The sequence below is a fragment of the Pipistrellus kuhlii genome, unplaced genomic scaffold, assembly GCF_014108245.1.
Source record: "Pipistrellus kuhlii isolate mPipKuh1 unplaced genomic scaffold, mPipKuh1.p scaffold_m20_p_34, whole genome shotgun sequence".
Classification (NCBI taxonomy): Eukaryota; Metazoa; Chordata; class Mammalia; order Chiroptera; family Vespertilionidae; genus Pipistrellus; species Pipistrellus kuhlii.
In genome coordinates, this window is record NW_023425534.1 from 269,653 (window position 1) to 291,155 (window position 21,503).

The 21,503-nt window shown below is 65.2% G+C and overlaps 2 protein-coding genes across 5 annotated transcripts in view; both read right to left on the reverse strand.

Moving 5' to 3' along the window:
- SLC35E2B (solute carrier family 35 member E2B) lies at positions 1 to 16,120 on the reverse strand. 2 transcript variants are annotated; one of them, XM_045570525.1, is made up of 10 exons: positions 16,012 to 16,120; positions 13,558 to 13,653; positions 9,244 to 9,687; positions 8,517 to 8,652; positions 7,546 to 7,673; positions 6,576 to 6,696; positions 5,179 to 5,232; positions 4,291 to 4,363; positions 3,397 to 3,542; positions 1 to 2,201 (listed from the first exon to the last, which is right to left on the reverse strand). In XM_045570525.1, the coding sequence occupies exons 3-10, from the start codon at positions 9,554 to 9,556 to the stop codon at positions 1,967 to 1,969; spliced, it is 1,206 nt and encodes a 401-aa protein (XP_045426481.1). In that variant the 5' UTR covers positions 9,557 to 9,687; positions 13,558 to 13,653; positions 16,012 to 16,120; the 3' UTR covers positions 1 to 1,966. The 2 variants fall into 2 exon arrangements, with proteins under 2 accessions (XP_045426481.1, XP_036316898.1); XM_036461005.2 differs by lacking the exon at positions 16,012 to 16,120 and adding an exon at positions 15,568 to 15,680.
- Positions 7,769 to 21,503, reverse strand: part of NADK (NAD kinase) — a 26,142-nt gene continuing 12,407 nt past the window's right edge. The window contains exons 7-13 of one of the 3 annotated variants that reach the window (XM_045570518.1): positions 20,979 to 21,133; positions 20,694 to 20,793; positions 20,462 to 20,619; positions 19,877 to 19,959; positions 19,299 to 19,472; positions 10,193 to 10,198; positions 7,769 to 7,790 (exon numbers count right to left, since the gene is read on the reverse strand). In XM_045570518.1, coding sequence (XP_045426474.1) covers positions 19,310 to 19,472; positions 19,877 to 19,959; positions 20,462 to 20,619; positions 20,694 to 20,793; positions 20,979 to 21,133 — 659 coding nt within the window. In that variant the 3' untranslated portion in view covers positions 7,769 to 7,790; positions 10,193 to 10,198; positions 19,299 to 19,309. Of the gene's footprint in view, positions 7,791 to 10,192; positions 10,199 to 10,351; positions 10,366 to 17,996; positions 19,473 to 19,876; positions 19,960 to 20,461; positions 20,620 to 20,693; positions 20,794 to 20,978; positions 21,134 to 21,503 lie in introns of those variants that run through there. The other 2 variants (XM_045570519.1, XM_036461007.2) reach the window with 2 other exon arrangements.

Genomic DNA, 21,503 nt, shown 5'->3' on the forward strand with positions numbered 1-21,503 from the left:
TTTTTTCCTGTTTACTGTTCATCGTGTTTATTTTTTTCTCAAATTAGAGACACATTTCGGGTTGTGCAAGGATGTTCTCAGCTCCCTAAGGCAGACAACGCTCACGCTGCTGTGCAGGAATGATGACTGTTGGACGTTAAAAACACGAGGCTTTCTATGCAGTTCAGTAGTGGACGCTTTGAAAGCCAAAGATCTGGACGCGTCTCGGTGTGGCTGGGCGTGAGCCAGCGACGGGCGGGCCTGGTTCCAGGGTTTACACAGGCACAGACAACCGGACACGGGCGTGGCCATGGGCCACGACTCCCAGGTCATCGCTGGTGCGCACACCTGAGACCGTTCAGCGAGGACACACTAAAAAGGAGACCAAGTTCGTGAAAAACATCACGTCTGCAGTCACTCCAAAGGCCGAGTGCGGCTGCGGCTGACTCCCGGCAGCGCCCGGAACCGAGACTGTGGCGGGGAACGGAGGAATGGAAGGAATGCCAGCCCCGAGTGAGGGCACGCCGGCCACAGCCCCGACCAGAGGAGTCTCCAAAGCAGCTTTGCAGGAAGTTGCCTCATTTACGAATAATTTAAGAAAGTCTTCATTTTGTTTGTGGTCCAAAACCCAGAAATTAAAGATGGGCGGAAAGCCACCGGAGAGTGGAGGGCGGGGCCCGTCAGTCCCTGCCGATCCTGGGGCGGGAGGCCACGTCTACTGATGACAGGGTCTGCGGGGAGCCCTTCTCTGTGCCCGTCCCGCCCGGCTGGCCTCTGAGGGGGCAGGAGCCGGGAAGCAGTGCTTTCAGGCTGGTCCTCACAGACCCAGGCCGCCGGTGGGGAGCCCTCCTTGGCTGGTTTTCGGGGAGCAGAGGAGGAGGGGACAGAGCCCTGGGAGGTCGCAGAGGCGTCCGGTGAGGCAGAGCCTGCAGGCGGGCCCGGCCTGTCCTCGGACGCGGTCAGCCCGCAGAACGGCCGAGCGGTGTAAAGGCCGCGGTGGCTTCATCTTAGGGCAGGCGTCTTCAAGTCGGCAGGACTTCACACGACGTGATTATTGCTGTGTTTCCTAGAGGCCGGGCCTCCCGGGAGGCTCTGTTCCATTTCCATTGGAAACCGCGGGAACCAGGGGCCTGAACAGCAGGAGGGGGACGGGTCGGGGAGTGAGGGCCTCCTGTTCCTTTTCTGGGGAATTCAGTCCTAGAACTCAGGGCCAGACCTCTCACCAGGAGGGCTCTTCTGCCCAGCCCGGGCTCAGCGACGCTGGTCGAAGGCGCAGAGGAGCCGAAGACTGCCTGCAGCGGAGCGTCCCCCACAGGTTGGGAGTCGCAGCCCAACTCAGACACAAACACGCGTGGTCCCTGGTCAGCTCTGGGCACAGAGCGTTGGTGCCCGTGGTTCCTTTTCACAAAACGACCGTCTGCTCCACACACAGACCAGCACTGCCAACACCGCACCCTTTCCCACCTCCCTGCCCGCCGTCCACCCGGAGGGATGCCCAAGCCCGGCTCCCGGCAGAGCCGCAGGGACCCCTTCCTGCCGTGTCCCCTCCCCACTCCCTGCCAGGCCCCATGGCATGGACTTCCCTGGCCTCTGTGCCCAGGCCCCGGGCATGGTGGCCTCTGCTGGCTGGTGTGGGCTGAGATCTCTCCTTCAGCACCAGCAGGGAGCGCTCACAGTGGTCCCCTCTGTGGGGGTGTCGCCCACAGAGGAATCGCCGGGCCTGCTGCAGGGAGAGCTGGGTGCCCAGTGAGGGCCAGGCAGAGGCCAGCGGGTCCCAGCCCTCCGAGTCTGGCCTGGGGCTGCTGGGGCAGTTTTCACATTCCATGGCGATGGCTCAGCGGCAGCTGGCTCTGGTCAGCCCCGGGGAGCCCACGTCGGGGGTCCCCATATTCCGCTGGTTTGGACTGCAGCCCTGAAAGGGGCAGGACCGGCCGCACACGCACCTCCCTGCCCAGCTGACGGCGGTCGTGCACCTCGGCCCAGGCGCTCAGTGGTGCGGCCGGGGGTCCTTGGGCACCAGAGGCTCAGTGCCGTCCTCCGGCGTCCAGCTGGCCGAGGCCAGGCTCTGCATGGCCTCCCGCTGGTGCTGCCGGGCCTTGTTGTAGAGCAGCACGCCCGCCATCACCAGGACGGTGCCCACGGCTGACAGGCTGGTGATTTTGTTGCCAAAAACGATAATGCTGAGCCAGACAGACAGGGCGTGCTTCACGGTGCTGGCGACGCTGCAAGACAGAGGAGTGGTGTGTGTGTGTGTGTGTGTGTGTGTGTGTGTGTGTGTGCAAGTGGCTCCAGCCCGGTGACTGCTGAGCACAGACTGTCCTCGCTGAGCCAGATTACAACCAACGGAGAGGACAGCTGCCCTGCATGGCAGCATACACGCCCAGGAACACCGAGGCCATGACAGGGGCGGTGCCATCAGCCCGCTGTTGCCTTCACACTGGGACAGTCCCAAGGTGACAGCTCGGCCGCTACAGGAGAGCAGCCGATGCACGCCACGTGACGTGACCAAGCTGCCCACCATGGCTGGAGTTTCTGGCTCATTCTTTTCTATTTGTCACTGAGATTGTGCTTTCATGAAACTCATCCTATGTAATAAAAGGCTAATACGCAAATCACCACCTTGGGAGTTCGCTTGCTATGATGTGCGCTAACCACCAGGGGGCGTACGGAACATGGCGGGGGACCAGCAGCCGTGGGAAAGAGGAGCAGGGAACCTGATGGGCCCGATTGCTGCACAGGCCTAGGGACCCTGCCCGTGCACGAACTTTGTGCCTCTGGCCTCTAGTCCAGTTGTAACAGTGAAAACCAGCTAGCCAGACTTTAACCCTCCAGGTTCCCAGAGCCCGTGGTCACGCGTGGTATTCGCATGTAGTGGGTGGAAGTAGGTCAAAGCAGGAATTCAGGTTTTCATTGAGCTCATGCATTTCCGGTTCACAGCCACCAGGGCCCACAGCACCCTCCGGGGACAGGGTCCGGCGGGCAGGTGAGCCGCTGACCAGCTGCTCCAGGCACCAGACTCACTCTGGCAACCTCCCTAAAACCCTCCAGCTCAGCTGGGCGGGGCTGGTGGTTGAGCACTGACCCAGGAACCAAGAGGACACGGTTTGATTCTGGGTCAGGGCACACGCCCAGGTTGCAGGCTGGATCCCCAATGGGAGACGTGCAGGAGGCAGATGATCCATGATTCTCTCTCATCACTGATGTTCTCTCTCCCCCTCTCCCTTACTCTCGGACGTCAGTAAAATATATTTTAAAACAAAAGCTCTTCACATACTTCACGCGTGTGCTTCAAATGGCACCAGAGGCAGCGGCCCGGCCTCCGTGCCCGGGCTCGGCCGGCACTGCAGCCCTGGCACTTGCAGAGCTTCTGTGAGAACGCAAGCCCCCGGCGCTGCACACACCTCCGGACCGCCCTACCTGAAGGTCACGGGGGAGATCCTGCCCATGAGGGCGTAGGCCGTGACGCTCTGCAGGTGGAACAGCACGCCGTCCAGCAGCAGCAGCAGCAGCACGTCCTGCGTGTAGCTGAAGCTCCTCCCGCTCCGCCCGAGCACCGGCAGGTCCTGTGCGGAGCAGAGCGGCGCCCACGCCCGTCAGGCCGTGCCCGTCACCAAAGGACCTCGCCCCCGATGCCCAGCCACGGGGCGGGCGAGCCGAGGCTGAGGGGCTGTGACACCTGCCTTCTGGGTGGCGACCAGAGCCCTCGGTCACGGGGGACTGCAGCCCGGCCACAGGGAGGCCCTCCCCACCGGGATGCGACGAGAGCCAGAGCACACGCTGGCGAGGCCGGGCAGAGGGGGGCTGCCGGGCACCGCTGGTGGGAACGTAGCCAAAAGGTGCAGCTGCCGAGCCTGGCTGCTCCTCGAACGTGTAAACGCAGAGCCCCCTGCGGGAGGCTCGGCTGCCGGGGCACTGGCCTGGGCTCCGAGGGCTTCCACCCACTACATGCGAATACCACGCCCAGGTTTCGGGCCCTGTCCCCAGTGTGGAGCGGGCTGGAGGCCGCCGATCCACATTCCTTTCACATCGCTGCTTCTCTCTTTCCCCCTCTCCTCAAACCAATGTTTAAAATATTAAAAGAAAAAAGAAAAGAAACTAAATCAGTCTAAAACCCGTCACAGGAGCAGCTCAGGAAACCCCCACAGCTGCAGCTGGGCCTCGGAGACCAGCGCCAGGCCTGGCCCCACCTCTGTCCCCCTCCTCAGGCATGGAGGGGGCACTGCGCCCTCAGCAGAGCGAGCCCCACCCCCCCCCCCGCTCCCAGGGCGCTGAGACCCAGGCCCAGGGCCGGCGCCCAGGGTGCACACTCACCATGAAGAAGACCCAGGCGGGAACCAGCATGGCCACGGCAGCGGCACTCGTGTAGAACTGCAGCTCGGCCGCCCTGCGGGCACAGCACGCCTGAGCCCGACCCCCGGGAGCCGAGGAAGCACCGCGCCGAGCAGGCGACAGGCTCCGGGGGGCCAGGAGGCCCCTGGGGGCCAGGAGGGTCCGGAGGGACAGGAGGGTCCAGGGGGCCAGGAGGGTCCGGGGGGGACAGGAGGGTCCGGGGGACAGGAGGGTCCGGGGGACAGGACGGTCCATGGGCCAGGAGGGTCCGGGGGACAGGAGGGTCTGGGAGGACAGGAGGGTCCGGGGGACAGGAGGGTCCGGGGGGACAGGAGGGTCCGGGGGACAGGAGGGTCCGGGGGACAGGAGGAGAGGGTCAGGGGGACAGGAGGGTCCAGGGGGCCAGGAGGGTCCGGGGGACAGGAGGGTCCGGGGGGCCAGGAGGGTCCGGGGGACAGGAGGAGAGGGTCCGGGGGACAGGAGGGGCCGGGGGACAGGAGGAGAGGGTCCGGGGGCCAGGAGGGTCCGGGGGGCCAGGAGGGTCCGGGGGCCAGGAGGGGAGGGTCCGGGGGCCAGGAGGGTCCGGGGGACAGGAGGGGAGGGTCCGGGGGCCAGGAGGGTCCGGGGGGACAGGAGGGTCTGGGGGACAGGAGGGTCCGGGGGGCCAGGAGGGTCCGGGGGACAGGAGGCTCCCGGGGGGACAGGAGGAGAGGGTCCGGGGGGACAGGAGGACTGTGTCCTGAGTCACTGCCGGCCGTGGGAGGACAGGTGGCCAGTTCGGCCTCCAGGGGCAGCAGGCTCTCCTCCCGGCCCCCGCGCCTGGGGAGCGGCAGGTCTGGCATCGGCCGGCCTGGACGCGGCGACACTTACGAGAACCGGTACTTGTCCCCGCTGAGCAGCTTCTTTGAGAAAACGTTCTGCAAACTGGAGCAAAGGGGAGAAGCGGTTACCGTCCACAGGATGTCGTGGGGAATGGAATGGACGAGGCGCCTGCAGCCTTCCCCAGGCGAGTGGAGCGATGGGCAGCCTGCGGCCACCCAGCTCAACCCCCCAATAAGAGCCCCCAAACCGGCACGGCCGCGGGCCGGCACCCAGGAACGGAACAGGAGCTCAGGCTCACGAACTCCGGAAGGGGACAGTCACATGGGGCACCGTACGCACACGCGTACACACGCACACACGCGCGCGCACACTCGGCCAAAGAGAAAGCCAGGCGGTGTCCGTCCGGGAAGGAAGTGCGTGTTCTGATTCAGGGGAAGCCTGGCGAGGACAGGCGCTCTCAGTGTGGACAGGAACGCTCACGGCCAGGCCTGGAACCAGAACAATGGCTCTGGAGACACTGACAACCCAGACGGGAGCCAGGCACAGCCGTGGGCTCCGCTCCCTTCAGGAAACGGGGGGAGGTGAGGAGGACGGCCAGCAGGGTTCAGTGGCTGAGCGTCGACCTGGGAACCAGGAGGTCACGGTTCCATGGTTCCATTCCCCGTCAAGGCACATGTGGGGCGTGCAGGAGGCAGCGGTCAGTGATTCTCATCAGTGATGTTCATTTCTCTCCCTCTCTCTTCCTCTCTGACATCAATAAAAACATATCATTAAAGAAAAAAAGAAATCGGAGGGAGGTTCCTGGAAAAAGACACCTCCTGTGACTTAGAAGGCTGGGGGTGGGGGTGGGGGTGGGGTGGGGTGGAGGCCACAGAACGGAGGCTGTGGGGTGTGCGATGTAAGAGGTGGTCGGTCGGTTGGTCGGTCAGTAGTGCTTCTGGGAGCCACAGAGGCCGGGCCCCGCCTCCGAGGGTTGGAGGTGGAATTAACGGTGTTCACTTTCTTAGCAGGATTCTTCAAAACCTCAAACCGCACTTTGGTGGTGACAGCGACCCTGACCCCGAGCCCCGCCCCTGTGGTGGTGTTCCCTCCTCTCTCAGCAAAAGGACAAGCGACGAGACTGCGGTGCTGAGCTGCTGGCTGACTGCGGGGCGGCCTCACCAGCACTCAGCCGTGAGACTCCAGACGCGGCCACACGGCAGCTGGCACGGGGCAGCCCGCCGTGGCTGTGAGCGTTCTGAAGCACCAGGCCCCGAACCACCACGCCCCAGCTCCTTCTTGGAGGAAAAGGGACCTCACTGAGGAAGAGGCGGCACCAGGCGCACCGGCCAGGCTTTGGGCCGTGGGAGGACTGAGCTGCTCTGACTGATGCTCCGTCACCAGTGAGGAGCGAGCAGCCCCCGGCACCCGGGGTCCCCAGCTCCGTCCACGCTCCCCGGACTCACCAGTCCATGATGTTGGTGGACAGCGCGGCGGAGAAGCCCAGGATGTTGAAGCTCATCTCGGTGGCTGTGCACAGGGCCAGGCCTCCCATGACAGGGACCAGGGAGAGGTTGACCAGCAGGCCTGGGAGGAGGACCGGCTGTGACCCTGGTTATGGCCCCGGAGCCCGGCTGGACCCCAGAGCCCGGATGTGACCATGACTGTGACCCTGGCTGTGACCCCAGCTGTGACCCTGGCTGTGACCCCGGAGCCCGCCTGTGACCCCGGCTGTGACCATGTGTGGCCCCAACGCTCCTCTGGAAGCCATGCTGCTTCCTGCTTTCCCAGGAGAGCCGGCCCCGCCTTCATCCAGAGCCGGCGCCCTGGTCTCTGTGCTGGAGGGAGGCCGAGGCACAAGAGCCCGCCCCCTCAATGCCAGGCCCCCCTCAATGCCAGGCCCTGGGTGACCCCCAGGCTCCACAATCCTGACCGGCAAACAGGAGAGGAAGGGAGACGGGCTCCAGGGATTCTACTAAAAGGAGAAACTGGGGGGGGGGGGGGGGGGGGGGCGCCTCAATGTCTGACGCCCAGAGGTTTATTCCTTCTCTTTCTGCGCCTGAACCCCGGTGTGAAGGAGACAGTCCTCAGTACGGGAGGACCACGCCCACGAGCAGGGACCTCAGGCTCCGCTGCTGCCGTCAGGGCAGCGTGGGCGAGGGCCGGGCCCTTCCTGCTCAGCAGAGGCGGCGCAGCCTCAGATCAGGGCCACGGCCTCGGCCTCGTCCCCGGGCCCCGCTGCCCGGAGCACAGCTATTCCCCAGGCAGCGCTGCCGGCCAGCAAGCCCACGGCCTGAGAACCCACGGGCCCCGTGCCCTCTGCTGAGGACGGTGCGTGAAACCGAGGGCCGGACCCGGGACGCCGTGTGCCTTCTGCTAGTTCCACCCAGACCTCCCCCGTCCTCGGAGCCGCCCTGTGGCGGGCGGGGCGCTCACCCGTGTACTCCCCCAGGATCATGCGGGACATGATCACGGTGAAGATGGGGGCGGAGCTCTTCACCGTCTCGGCGAACGACACCGCCACGTTCTTGAGGCTGACCAGGCCCAGCACCACCGTGGCGAACCTGGGGAGAAGCGGAGGGCGGTCGGACGGGCGAGTCCCGGTGGCTCTCGACCACACCTGCCCCGCACGCTCCGCTGGGTCCAGCTCAGGAGGCGCGCGCCTGCAGGGACCGCGGTGGCTGGAGCGCGGGCCCTGCAGGAGGCCCCTCACCCTGACCCACGACTGACCCAGGGCGGCTGCTCCAGGAAGGACCGCCGGGCACCGAGGCCCACGGCCAGGGCCAGTGCTGCCCGAAACGCAGGCCTGAGAGTCTGCATGGAACTCACCTGACAAGGTGCCGTCACTCGGCTGGCCGCTCGCTCTCAGTGATGGGAAAGGCATTTTATTTTATTTTGTTTGTTCTGTTAAACCTGTCGTTATTAATTTTTTTGAGAGAGAGAGAGGAAGGGAGAGGGATAGGAAGATAGAACCATCCATGAGAGAGTAACACCACTGATCGGCTGCCTCCTGCACACTCCCCACAGGGGCTGGAACCCGCAACCTGGGCCTGTGCCCTGACCAGATCGGAGAGGAGGCCTCTTGGTTCCTGGGTTGATCTCAACCGCTGAGCTACGCCAGCCAGATGGTAAAGGCTTTTATTTTAGTTATTTTATTTTTAAAATATCTACGTTTAATCCTCACCTGAGGATATTTCCCATTGATTTTTAGGGAGACTATAAGAGAGAGGGGAAAACAGAGAGAAGCACATCGATTGGTTGCCTCCTGCCCACGCCCTGACCAGGTGCCCTTGACAGGAATCCAAACCGGACCCTTTGGTCCACAGGCCGAAGCTCTACCCACTGAGCCACGCCGGGAGGGAGGGAAGGCATTTCACATGACGCCCCGCACCCGACGCCAGCCTCACCTCATGAGGCCCACGAACAGCATGGTCATGAGGAAGTTGGGCGGGTAGGCGAGCCGGACCTTGTGCTGGTGCAGGCAGCAGGGCACGAAGATCTTCAGGCAGCCGATGCACGTGGTGGACAGCATCTGCACAGCGCCTGGGGGCGGGGGGGTGATGAGCTGCAGCCGGGGCCCCGCCCATCCACCTGTGCCCTCACCCAGCCCTGTGCCCGCCCTCACCCAGCCCTGTGCCAGCCCTCACCCGGCCCCGTGCCCGCCCTCACACAGCCCCGTGCCAGCCCTCACCCGGCCCTGCCCGCCCTCACCCGGCCCTGTGCCCGCCCTCACCCAGCCCTGTGCCCGCCCTCACCCGGCCGTGCCCGCCCTCACCCAGCCCTGTGCCCGCCCTCACCCGGCCGTGCCCGCCCTCACCCGGCCCCGTGCCCGCCCTCACCCGGCCGTGCCCGCCCTCACCCGGCTCCATGCCTGCCCTCACCCGGCTCCATGCCTGCCCTACTCGGCCCTGCCCGCCCTCACCCGGCCCTGCCCGCCCTCACCCAGCCGTGCCCGCCCTCACCCGGCTCCATGCCCACCCTCACCCGGCCGTGCCCGCCCTCACCCGGCTCCATGCCCACCCTCACCCAGCCCCGTGCCCGCCCTCACCCGGCCCTGCCCGCCCTCACCCGGCTCCATGCCCGCCCTCACCCAGCCCCGTGCCCGCCCTCACCCGGCTCCACGCCCGCCCTCACCCAGCATGCTGGGCTCGCCCTCCAGCAGCGAGAGGATGTACTTGTTGAGGAAGAGGGTGCAGAAGCTGAGGAAGAACCAGAGCGTGAGGTAGAGCAGCGCCCGCGAGCTCCACACGCCCAGGTCGGCCTCGATGACTGTGGTCTCGGTGATGGTGACGGTGAGCACGCCCTCCTCGGTGGTGCCGGCGCTCTTGGCCAAGAGGATCCTCTCACTGCGGGGGCCGAGCAGGGAGCCCCAGCCGAGGGCCGGCTTCCCCCGCGGCGGCTCCTGGGGGCAGGGGGCCGGCTCCGCGGGCTTGGCCGGCGCCGCCATGGTGTCCCCGCGGCGTCCTTAGGCGGAAGGACCCACGCGGTGCCCTGGGGTCCGCGGCCGCCTCGTCTGGACAGCGGGCACGGGGCTCCTGCGGCCGAGTCCGCCCCCACAAGCTTTCATCTCAGGCGAACCTGCAAGCAGGGGTGCGCTCATGTCCAGATCCCGTGTCCCCCAAACCCAACCTCCAACAGCCGCCCGCCTCAAGGCCCAAGCCCCGGCCCAGCTCCGAGCCCAGCTGTCCAGGCCCAGGCCCCGGCCCGGCTCCGAGCCCAGCTGTCCAGGCCCAGGCCCAGTCCGGTTCTAAGCCCAGCTACTCAGGCTCAGACCCAGGCCCAGGCCCAGGCCCAGGCCCAGGCCCGGCTCCGAGCCCGGCTGCTCAGGCCCAGGCCCAACCGGTTCCGAGGACCGGCTGCTCAGGCCCAGGCCCGGCCAGGCTCCGAGCCCGGCTGCTCAGGCAGGATCCGGAGTCTCCCTGCCCGTGGCTCCGGGACCTCTGGCCCTGGAGACCCGCCGGTTGCTGCTCTGCGGCCACCCAGCTGGGCCCAGGCCTGGCTGGCAAGTCCTGACTTGGAGGCCCGGACAGCACTGGGGCGGGGAGAGGGGGGAGGGGGTGCACAGGCCCTTCCTCCCTCACACAACAAGCTGCAGTTACACTCCGTGTCCGGAACTCGGGCAGGGAGGCGGGCGAGGGCGGTGGCCGCACTTCTCAGTACATCTGACCAGCCTGCGCCCCACTCCCCACACCCGCCCTGCTCCCCAAACTGTGGGCGCCTCCCCCAACCCGTGCCTCGCTGACCAGGGCCCACAGCCTTAGGCAGCAGGTCCCTCCTCCACGTACGGCAGCCATCGGCTCCCGAGGGGCCCAGTCACACCGGACCGGACGGGACTGGACCCGCCTTTCCATGCCCACGAGCAGAGCCAGGCCCAGCGAGCCCAGGACGGCCTCACCCCGTCACTCTCCGTGACACTGGAGACACCCGCCCCACAAACAGCCTGCCCGCCTCTGGCCCCCGGGACCGCTCTTCCCGGCAGCGAGGGGACCGCACCCCAAGTCCGCACGGCTCCCGCTCTCGTCCAGGCGCCTGGGAGGACAGCGAGGCTCAGAACGTCTCTCAGCCGAGCGTGGACGCTACTCGGGTCCTCGCTCCTCAGCGACCCGAAGAGCCTGCCACCGCCGCGTTTTCCTCGGAGTAAACCGCCGGGCGGGACGAGGCGAGGAGCCCGCGGAGGGGGGCCCTCCAGGGCCCAAACCAGGAGGAACTTAGCGCAGAGCCCCCGCTGAGATGGCGAGATCAGAGAGGTGGCCCCGCCGTGACCCGCCCCGGCCCCCCGACAAGAGACCAGAACCTTCTGTGGGCGACTGAACAGCCTCGGGCTCCTGGCCACCCTCCACCGCACGCAGCGGACGGCAGGAGCAGACTGGGGGGGGGGGGGGCGTCTGCGGTGCAGCCCCTGGAGACACCGGAGTAAGCTCAGCCAGGAAGGCCCTGGCACTCCCCACAGGAGGCGCAGACCCGGCTCCCAGGGATCCGGGGCGAGGGGTGGGGGGACACGGACGGGACGTGCGGCTTTGGGCCACGCCCCACAACGGCTGCCAAGCCCCAGCAGAGCCCCCCCCCCCCGCCCCACCTGCCAAGGGCTGGCACAGGTGAGGCCTGAGGGCCTCTGCCGATGAAGATCAAAGATCCCAGCTCACCCACGGAGGCCCAGCGGGAGGAACCCAGGCGCCTGGGAGGACAGCGAGGAGGAACCCAGGCGCCTGGGACAGAGCCAAGGAGGGGGCCAGGCCACGGGGGGGAGACGGGGGGCGCAGAGGCCACAGAAACCCCGGACGGAGGCGGGGCGTCTGGAGGTGAAACAGCCGCTGAGACAAACCAGGGTGCTCTGGGCGGGCCGTCTCCCGGGACGTCCCCAGTTATTGGGGGGGGGGGGGGGCACTCTGCCCTCAGAGCGTGGCCGCGGTCACCAGCGGTCCCAGCAGAGATCACCAGCAGGAGACAGGCCTCCCGCTGACTGATCTGATGCTGTTGCCAGCAAAACCTGCGTCTGCTGTGGCCGAGCCCAGAGCCGGAGGGCACCGGGGACGCAGTCCCGCAGCCCCTGTGGGGTCCCCACAGGGCCAGAGGCCGGAGAGGGACCAGAGTGGGCGCCACGGCAACGCAACGAGCACCGCAGGGAAAGAGCCTCAGAATCACTCGTCCTGAGTGAATACAGCAGAAACCCCCGCGGAGACGCCGGAGGAAACGGCGGGACATGGGGGGCGGTCCCGATGCCCCGCGAGAACCCCCAGGTCTGCAGCTTCAGGGTCCCGGGTTCGATTCCGGTCAAGGGCACGTACCTCAGCTGCAGGCTCCTCCCCTGGTCAGGGCATGTGCAGGAGGCAACCAACCGATGTGTCTCTCTCACCTCGATGTTTCTCTGTATCTCCTTCTCTCTCCCACTCTCCCTAAAAATCAGTGGAGACATGTCCTCGGGTCAGGATTAGCAAAAGTATCACCACAGATGCCGAAACTGCCAGGTGGAAACTCTACATAACAACAGGCCAACATGCACACCGTCTGAACAGACTCCGGACTAGACTGGGAGTTCAGCCAAGGGGAGGGGCTGGCCAGCCAACCGCCCGACCCGATCAGCCCCCCATCAGCCCCTCATTCTGATCAGGAGGCCGGACCACACGGATTCGCGCACCGGGCCTCCAGTTGAGAAATAACAGGAATGTTTAGTCTCAAAGTACAGCCCTGCCAGGTGGACACAGAGTACACAGGGGAGAGAGATAAGGACGCTTCCCTCCGGGGGAGCTGGGAGGAGGGCTGCCCACGGAGAACTGGGACTGGACTTCCTGGTCACAGGACACACTGTGCAGAGGCAGACAGAGACCACAGCGGCCCAACCGGCTGGAGCCGGCTCATTCTCAGTGCGGGCGCGTGCCCGGCCCGCGGGTCCCACAATCTCTGGTGCTCAGAGCGCGGTCACCTGGCCCAGAAAATAAATAAGTTGGATCCTGACACCCAGGGAGACACAGGAGGCCCCTGTGGAACGCCCCGTGTGGACCTGCAGGGCAGGCCAGGCCAGGGGCATCGCCCACGCAGGGAGGCCTGAAGGAACGGCCACCGGCCCCGTGAAGACTCCGTTCCTCAGAACACAGCACAGCCCCAGCGTGACAGGCCTCACCCACAGACAGCGCCACGGGAAACGCGGCGAACACAGTGTCACAGGAGGATCTCTAAGTGGCCAATAAGCACAAGAAATGGTGTGTAGCTGGGCCGGATGGCTCAGTGGTTGAGCATCAACCCAGGAACCAAGAGGTCATGGTTCGATTCCCGGGTTACGGGCTCAACCCCCAGTGTGAGGTGTGCAGGAAGCAGCCGGTCCATGATTCTCTCTCATCATTGATGTTTCTCTCCCTCTCCCTTCCTCTCTGACATCAATAAAAACATTAAAAAGAAAGAAAGGGTGTGTAGTGCTGGCCAGGTAGCTCAGTTGGTTAGAGTGCCAAACCTTTAAGCCTTGGCTGCAGGTTCAATCCCTGGTCAGGGCGCATACAAGAAGCAGCCAACGACTGTTTAAATAAATGGGACAACAAATCAATGCTTCTCTCTCCCCCTTCTCTGACCAATAAATGTTTAAAAATCATACATTCAAGGTTGACATGAGGTAAACATCTGCAGACCTTATAAGCCAGCAGTTCCAGTGAGAGACACAGGATCTCCTCCCTCACCCCCAAACCCAGCTGTCTGCGGGGAGCGCGACCCAACACTGGACAGCAGGGAGGAGGAGTAACGAAGGCACACACACACACACACACGCACGCACGCACGCACGCACGCACGCACACGCGGAGCTGAGTGGATGGTGGGTGATCAGTGATATCAGGGTCATCATGGGCAATCAGCCTGGAGCATTTAAATCTCGAACAGAATGAGATGGGGCCTCGGGGACACAGCGACGCCCTCCGGTGGGCGCTGTGCTGGGCGTCACGTGGAAGGCGGGGCCCTACTTACCGGTGCTGCCACCCTCACGGCTGCCTCCCGGCTCCTGCCGCCAGCTCTTCCTCAGTCCACGAGACTGGCGTCTCTCGGGGAGGAGCGATCCCCGCCCTGCAAGACGGAAGCAACCTTAGCTGACAGGGAAAAGGAACTTTAAGATGCGACAGCCGCCCTAGCCAGGGCGGCTCAGTGAACAGAGCGGCGGCCTGCAGACTGAAGGGTCCTGGGTTCGATTCCTGGTCAAGGACACTTGCTGGGGTGAGAGGCTCAATCCCCAGTAGGGGGTGTGCCAGAGGCAGCCGATCCATGATTCCCTCTCATCATGGATATTTCTAGCTGTCTCTCCCTCTCTGAAATCAATAAAAATATATTAAAACACAAACAAAAAGCCAGCCTGACTCACTGAGCCTGCCTGGGAACCTGGTGGAGTGTGCTGGACCTGGGGCCCCTGGTGCACTGGCCACCCCACCCAGGTCCCAGTGACAAAGGTCAGAATTCCCTCCTTCCCGGGCGACAGCACAAATGACAGGGACTGAACACAGGCCGCTGCCCAGCGAGAAGCCGGTGGTGAGGAGGCCGTGCTAGGCCAGGGCGGGCGGGTCGTCGCCTTCCTCCTCCTGGACCCACCCTTGGAGGCGCCCAGGCAGGACGGGGAGGGAAGAGGGCCACTGGAACGGGACATTGCCCGGAACCCTTCAGAGCCGTCTGCATGACATTCAGGGGCTGCACCCAATGAGGTGGCCTCGGGGCTCAGCCTCCAGTGAGCCTGCAGGGAGGGGGGCTCGAACCCGGAGACATCGCCCCGCGCTGTGGTCCCGTCCTGGCACGCTCATCGCCAAAGGGAAGTTCAGCTGGAGCCGGCCAATCCCCCAAATTTCCCAAACCCCTCCAGGCGCGGGCCAGTGGCCCGAGGGAAGGGTCGCTGCTCAAGTCCTCAACACGAACGTTACAGAATCCCACTCCGGAGCGAGACCTGCCTACCGTTCCTCACCAGCGTCACCCCAATAAACCCAACGACAAAAAGAACCCACAAGATGCCCCCCATCGCCAGGGAGGGCCCCTGACCGGCTCCGACTGTCAGTGCACCGGCTGCCCTCGGACTCTGCCCGCTGCGGTGCAGGAAGTGGGCCTCTGGGAACGCGTCCTAAACAGATTGCCCCATGCAGGCCCGCGCCGGCCCGCTGAGCATCCCAAACAGCTCCGCTTCCCAGCCGGAACCCTGGGCGCCACCCAGGAAGGCACTTGAGGAAACCCTGGCAGGCTGGCACAGGCCGCCCACGGTTCTGGCTGAGGACGCCGGCCACAGGGGAGGGAGGCAGGCCATGGCGCTCTGTCCCCGCGGCTCCGATCGAAAAGGCACAGCCGGTTCCCAACCGGCACACGTCACCAACTCTGTGGGGAGGTGGGAGTGAGATATGCTGACCCCCCGCCCCACTTCCCTCCCTTGTCCAAGGTCTAGATTGAAAACGGGTTTCTTTAATGTAAGAATCCCTGACCGGTGTGGCTCAGTGGAGAGCGTGGGCCTTCGGACTGAAGGGTCCCAGGTTCGATTCCGGTCAAGGGCATGTACCTTGGTTATGGCACATCCCCAGTAGAGGGTGTGCTGGAGGCAGTTGATGGATGTTTCTCACTCTGTATCCCTGTCCTTTCCTCTCTGTAAAAAATCAATTAAAAAAAATTTTTTTTAAGTAAAAACCTTTCCATTCCCTCTGATTGGCCTGCGTGGTGCCGTCGGATACCGTTGGGCCCTGCTCTCCGCTGTTCCCGCAGGTTTAAGTATTTTGGGTAAAGTAAGATGCTTCCATTTAAAAAACCGCAAACCTTATTAAATCCACGGGGCAGACTCCGCCCCCAAACAGGGTTTTATTTCCTGGCGCAGCTGCCAGGGGGCCAGAGCCTCCTGCGCCAGCAGAGGATGGGGGTCACCTGGGAACCCCAAAGCCAAACCCAGCAGAAGATCGCCCGGCAGGATGTCAACCATTATTTTTCATTTTCTAAAATTTTAGGCAAAAAAATAAAACCCACCGCCACGGGTTCGTGGGCGATCGTGCCTTCCGGGGACCGGAGCGGAGGCGGAGGCGGCGCCTGCCCCTGGCCCCGGGCCGTGCCCGCCTCTGGGCCCGGGTTAACGCGCGACTCCCCCCGCCCGGCCCCGCCCGTGTCCGCCGCCGACCTGGGCTCCCCCCGACCCCGCGGGGCGCCCTCCGCCTCCGGAGCCCGGCACCCCGGGGCCGGCCGTGGTTTCGGGTGGTGCCCGCTCCTCCGCGAGGTGAGGGCACACGGAGCGGAGCGGGGGTCCGGGCGGGCGGGGAGGGGTCACCCGGGCAGGAGGGGTCACCCCGGGGAGGGGTCCCGGGGCGGGAGGAGCGCGGAGGCCGGCGGGGCGCGGGGGAGGACGGGGCCCGAGGGCGCGCACCGGAGCCGCGGGGCCGGCCGTGCCGCGCGGCGCCCCGCGTCCCTCACACGCACCGGAGACACGCCCCGCAGGACGCGGTTCGGACCGGCTCCCAGCGCGGCCCGGAGCTCCTGGGCCGGGGCGCCGTCCAGGGCGCGGGCGGCGCCATCACCGGAAAGCAGCCGAGCCCGCCCCCGGGAAGGCCGCCCCGCCCCGGCGCCGAGGAGGAGGCTCCGCCCGCCGCGGGTCCGGGCCGCCGCCCACCGGCCGGAGCGGCGCGATGACAGGCGCCGGGCCTCGGCCGCGGGGGCCGCTGTCGCGCACCGGGAGCCCCAGGCCGGACCCTCCACCCGCCGCGGGGCCGGAGGCCGGAGGCGGGGCCCGGGCTCCCGGGGGCGGCGGGGGCGGGGCCCGCGAGGCCTGTCACGCGGCTGCGCGGCGTCTCCCGTCAGGGCTCCGGGCCTTGGGGGCGCGGACCCGGGGCCTTGGGGGCGCGGACCCGGGGCCTTGGGGGCGCGGACGCGGGGCGGGCGGGCCGAGCCTCTGCGGGCGCCGAGGAGGCCCGGAGCCGGCCGGCGGAACGGGCCCGGGCGCGGCCTTCCGGGAAGGCAGGCGGCTGCGGACCCACGGCGGCCCGGACCGGAAGTGACGCACCGGAAGTGACCCAGGGAGGTCACGGCCCGGCCCGCACCCCCGGCCCCGGCGGGGTCCGCGCGGCCCGCCCCCCCCCCCGGAGAGCGCAGGAGCGAAGCGCGTTCCCAACGGCGGGAACGTTCCCCCGCGTTTCCCGCGATCACGGCCCCGGAGTGAGAGGGGCGCCTGGCGGCTGGGACTCGCCAGGGAGACGCCAGGTGGGCGGGCGCGACTCGTCCCCCACCTGCCTGGGTGCACAGGGGGCTCCCCCCGAAGGGCAGCCTCGCCTGTGATTTAACGGGCAGAGCGGACACTGGGCGGAGGGGGGGGGTGGACACCGGAGGGACACGTGGTGGGTCCTGGTGAAATATAGCGGCAATGTTTGAATTTTAACCCTTCTAAACACGGGGGGGGGGGGGGGGGGGAGCTATTTACCTCAGCCTTCAGGTGGAGACCTGGAGGCTAAGGCAGTTTTTCCCTTGCCTGGGACCAGGACCACAGGAGATTAATTCCCATTGACTCAGGAACCTTCAGAGATAGAAACTGTAGATAACGTCTGAGCTCTCCTGTTCTCGGCTATCGCAAGATAGGGCCACATGCCAGTGTCCAGCAGGATGTGACTAGCTACGACTCCTCCGGCTGACCCCAGTCTTCAGAATGTAGTCTTTAGGATTAAGAATTTAGAACAAAGGAAAATTCCTGTGGTTTGAACCTTTAAAAGGAACTGCCTGCCGAAACCAGTTTGGCTCAGACTGAAAAGTCCCGGGTTCCATTCCGGTCAAGGGCATGTACGTTGGCTGCAGGCATATCCCCAGTGGGGGATGTGCAGGAGGCAGCTGGTCGATGTTTCTCTTTCATTGACGTTTCTGGCTCTCTATCTCTCTCCCTTCCTCTCTGTAAAAAATCAATAAAATATATTTTAAAAATAAATAAAAGGAACTGCCTACCCTTGAAAAGGGACAGTTGTGTGGAGACCACCTGCGGCTGTCCTGGCCAGATATTTCAATAAATCCTTGCCTGCTTTTTTTCAATTAATCATCAGCCTCCTGTGGTCTTATTTTGAACCCAGGATTCGACCCCACAACACTGGCTCCGCCCAGTGCTCTGTGCCATGTCTGTGGTGCCTACTGATCCTGGCAAAGCCTTGCCGCCCACCCACCAAGAGCTCAGGGGAAGGACAGGGGAGCGAGGCAGACGCTCCGAGTTCCAGCCACGGGAGCTGGTGAGGACCGAGGGGCCCCTGGGGGGGGGGGGGAGCAGGTCCTGTCAGTAGGCTCCGTACCCCTACTGCTCCTCCCCAGTGGGACAGGCGGCCACGCCCACAGCCCCTGCCCCAGGGCAAGGCTGACAAGAGCACACGGGAGAGGACCCAGCCCACCTTCCTCAGGGACTTGGATCCAAATAAAGTTGTCACTGAACCCAACTCTTTAAAGAAGTCTGTTTATTGAAAGGATCTGAAAATAGTAATAAGGCTTTCAACAACATTTAATAAATTTTCAGGATATTAACAATATGAAACATTAAGAATTTACTTCAAAAACCCATAGCTTTCTAGACCATCCCATCATGCTGCCTCAGGGCGGGGGCAGCGCTGGCGTTCCATCTACACAGTGACCGCAGACCAGCCCCCGTGGGTGGGCAGGTGGCAGTGAGAGCCCTCCTCTGTGTGCGACACCAGGCCGAGTGCCAGCACCACTGAGTCCAGATGCTGAGGAGCCGCAGCAGGGACAAGAGTGGGCACAGCACTCGGTCAACACACGTCCACACAGGCACTGAGGGCAGAGGCCCGGCTGAGGTGGCCACGTGTGGCTCTGGGCGCCTCATTAGCACAGACTGGGGTGTGCGTCCCTGCAGTGGGAGGTCGCTGCCCACCATGGCCCTGGCGAGAGGCCCAGGGGTGCTGAGCCCTTCCCTTCTCCGAGGGGAGCAGATAGAAACCCCTCAGAGAACCCCGTTCCTCACAACGGACTCCCCGAGGGCGTCTGCTGAGGGAGGGGCCAAGGCCACACGCAAACCCAGCCTCGGGTCCAACCTGGGACTCCACAGGTCTGGGTCCCGCACGGCCAACACGCCCAGCCAGCGGGCCGAGGCGGGCGATGCTGGAATGATGGGGTGTCCTTGTACCCCAGGACCCGCATGAAGCATCAGCACTCCCCTCCGCTCACTCGCTTGTCCCAATCTTCTAAAGAGTCCCCTGCGTGGAGACCTCGACAGGGGTCCCACATACATCACAGAGAACATAGGGCGAGCCCTCTCGCCGGGGCCTTGTGGACCAGCCTGAGTCAGACTGCCTGCGGGGTGGGCCGAGGCCCCCTGGCCGCCACCAGGCTCCCGGGTGACACTCGCTGTGGCCCCGTCACACCGAAGCCGGGGAGGAGGTGGGACCCCCGCCCCAGCCTGTGCCCACCTCCCAAGTGCTCTTCACACGGCCCCGAGGCCGGGGAGGTGCAGGGTGAGGGGAATGTGGGGGGAAGGAGGACGGGCTGTGAGACGTGTATTTCCACACCACAGGGAGGCCTGCGTTCTGACCCCTCACTGGGACAGGCTGACCCACGCTCCCTGACGGGACGAGAGCCCGTGCAGCTTGTGGGACGGCCTGCTGTCGCTCGCTTGGCTTCTATAGAAATGCAAAAAGGTGAGACTTGCAATGTGAGAAACGGCTGGTCTGCTGACAGAGGCAGGTGCTGGGCGCCTGCTCGGCCACAGACAGGATGACATGGCACCTGACGCAGCGGGAGGCTAGCCCTCCTCCTCGCCCTCCTCGCCCTCCTCGTCCGTGAAGTGGGCCTGTCGCTTGCGCACGTTCCAGTGCAGACACTGGGCCAGGCTCTCGAACCAGTCGCTCACGGGGTCCCGCACGCAGATGGAGGGCAGCGGGTAGCACGAGGTAGTGATGCTGATGCTGCAGACAAGGCCGCGTGCGTGAGCCCAGCGCCAGCAGCACCTGCCACCCGCTCAGAGGACCCCCTCCGGAGGGCGGGGCCCGTTCTGTCTGCGAGCAGCCATTTCAGACCTGGCTCTCCCGCTTGGCAGGGTCCCCGGGTACTGCTGTCTGTCCTGGGACAGAGCCCTGGCCCCTCAGCACCCCCCTCAGGAGGGGAGGACAGAGACAGAGGGGACGGGTGCAGCCACGTATGAGCAGCTCCATCCCTCCCGGCAGGGACGACAGCACCCAGGGCCACACAGCTACCGCGTGTGACAGGCTGCGACAGGCATGGCCCCATGTGACACGTGAGACCAGGACCCCCAGGGCCCCCAGGCCATCCTGGCAGGAGGGCAGAAGGCATGCCCTCACTCCGCACCCACCTGTCTCCATGGCGAATCTCCTGCCTCTTCCGTCCGTCAAAGGACACCCACACGGTGTTCCTCGCTTCTGGGGACAGCATGATCTGCAGGGCCCAGCAGACGCCTCAGACCCTTGCTTTGGAGGCGGCACCAACCGGGGCCTTGGAGGCCCACAGCACTCTTAGAGGCCAAGGCCAGCTCCGGCGAAGGTGCTGTCCCACCGACACCAGCCCTGGGACAGGACAGACGTCCATCCAGGCCCAGGTCACCGCCCTCCACCCTAGGCTGGAACCCAGGGCCAGGCCCCGGCTCAGCTCACTGACCACACTGGTCGCCCTCCCCTGGGCCACTCCCCGTGTCCACCAAGGCGGGCAGGCCCCCTCCACGGGGACAGCACCCTCTGCATGGTCCTGGCCCCTCTGCCGTCCACACCCGCCCCTGCCACAGTGTGAGCCCAACGGGCAGTGAGGACGGGAGGAGGCCCTTTCCGCACAGAAAAGGGGGACCCCCGCGGGGGAACGGGGTCACAGGGGGGTGCCGGGGCATGAGGCCGCTGCAGAAGCCCCTGGCGACCACCTGGCCGCGAGAGGGTGCGAGGGCTCTGACCTTGAGCTCGACTCCTGCGGGGACCACGATGGGCCGGAATGACAGCGAGTGGGGACAGATGGGCGTGATCATGATGGCCGGCACGTTGGGGTGGATCATGGAGGCTCCGGCCGCCACCGCGTACGCCGTGCTGCCCGTCGGGGTGGAGACGATCACGCCTGAGGAACAGCGCAGGTCACGCTCCCTGCCCACCCGCACGGCACCCGATGCCCACCGCAGCCCGGCCACGTACCGTCGCCCTGCACCGTGGTGATGAGGTGCCCGTCCAGGTAGACGTCCACGTTGGACAGGTAGGAGGAGGGGCCTCGGTCAATCACCACTTCGTTCAGGACCTGGGGGCCGAGGCCGCTCACTGAGGCGGAGCAGCGCCCGGGGGTCTGTCCCGCAGGCCGGTGCCGCTCCTTGGGCCGTCTGGAAGGCCCTGAGGGGGGACTCCCCTTGGGGTCCAACCAAAGCCCCCCACCCCTCCCCGAGGCCAGAAGACGTTGAGGACCAGCTGAGGGACGTGTCCACAGACCTGGTACTGCATGACCTGCTTCCCGGCCTCCGTGTCCCAGTCCGAGGCCAGCACCCCATTCTCAGTGACCCCGTTAGGGAGGGCCATCTTCTTCCCTCTGAGCTCCTTCACGACCTTGACCTTCAGCCGGCTCCGGAGAATAATAGCTGCGTTCCCTAGGGACCCGGGCGGGTCACACCCATAGGAAGCAGAGACCCCTCTCCACCAGGGACCCCCTTTTCTCCCCCCAAAACGAGAGCAACACGTCTGTCTTTTGTGAAAATCCACCCACTGCCACTCAGCACGCCGTGTCCTCAACCCGGGACCTGCTCTCACTTCTCGACGTTAGGAAAAGCGTCTGAGCCAATCAGACGTAGAAATCGCTGAACCTCAGAGGGGAGAGGGGGAGGGGGAGGGGGGAGGAAGGGGAAGGGATCCCTGGTGAGGGGAGGAGGCGGGAGCACCCAGCACAGGGCACAGGTGAGTGTCCAGCTGAGGAGCTGGGCACAGAGCTGCCCGCTTTGTGGACAGCATCACCCTATAGAC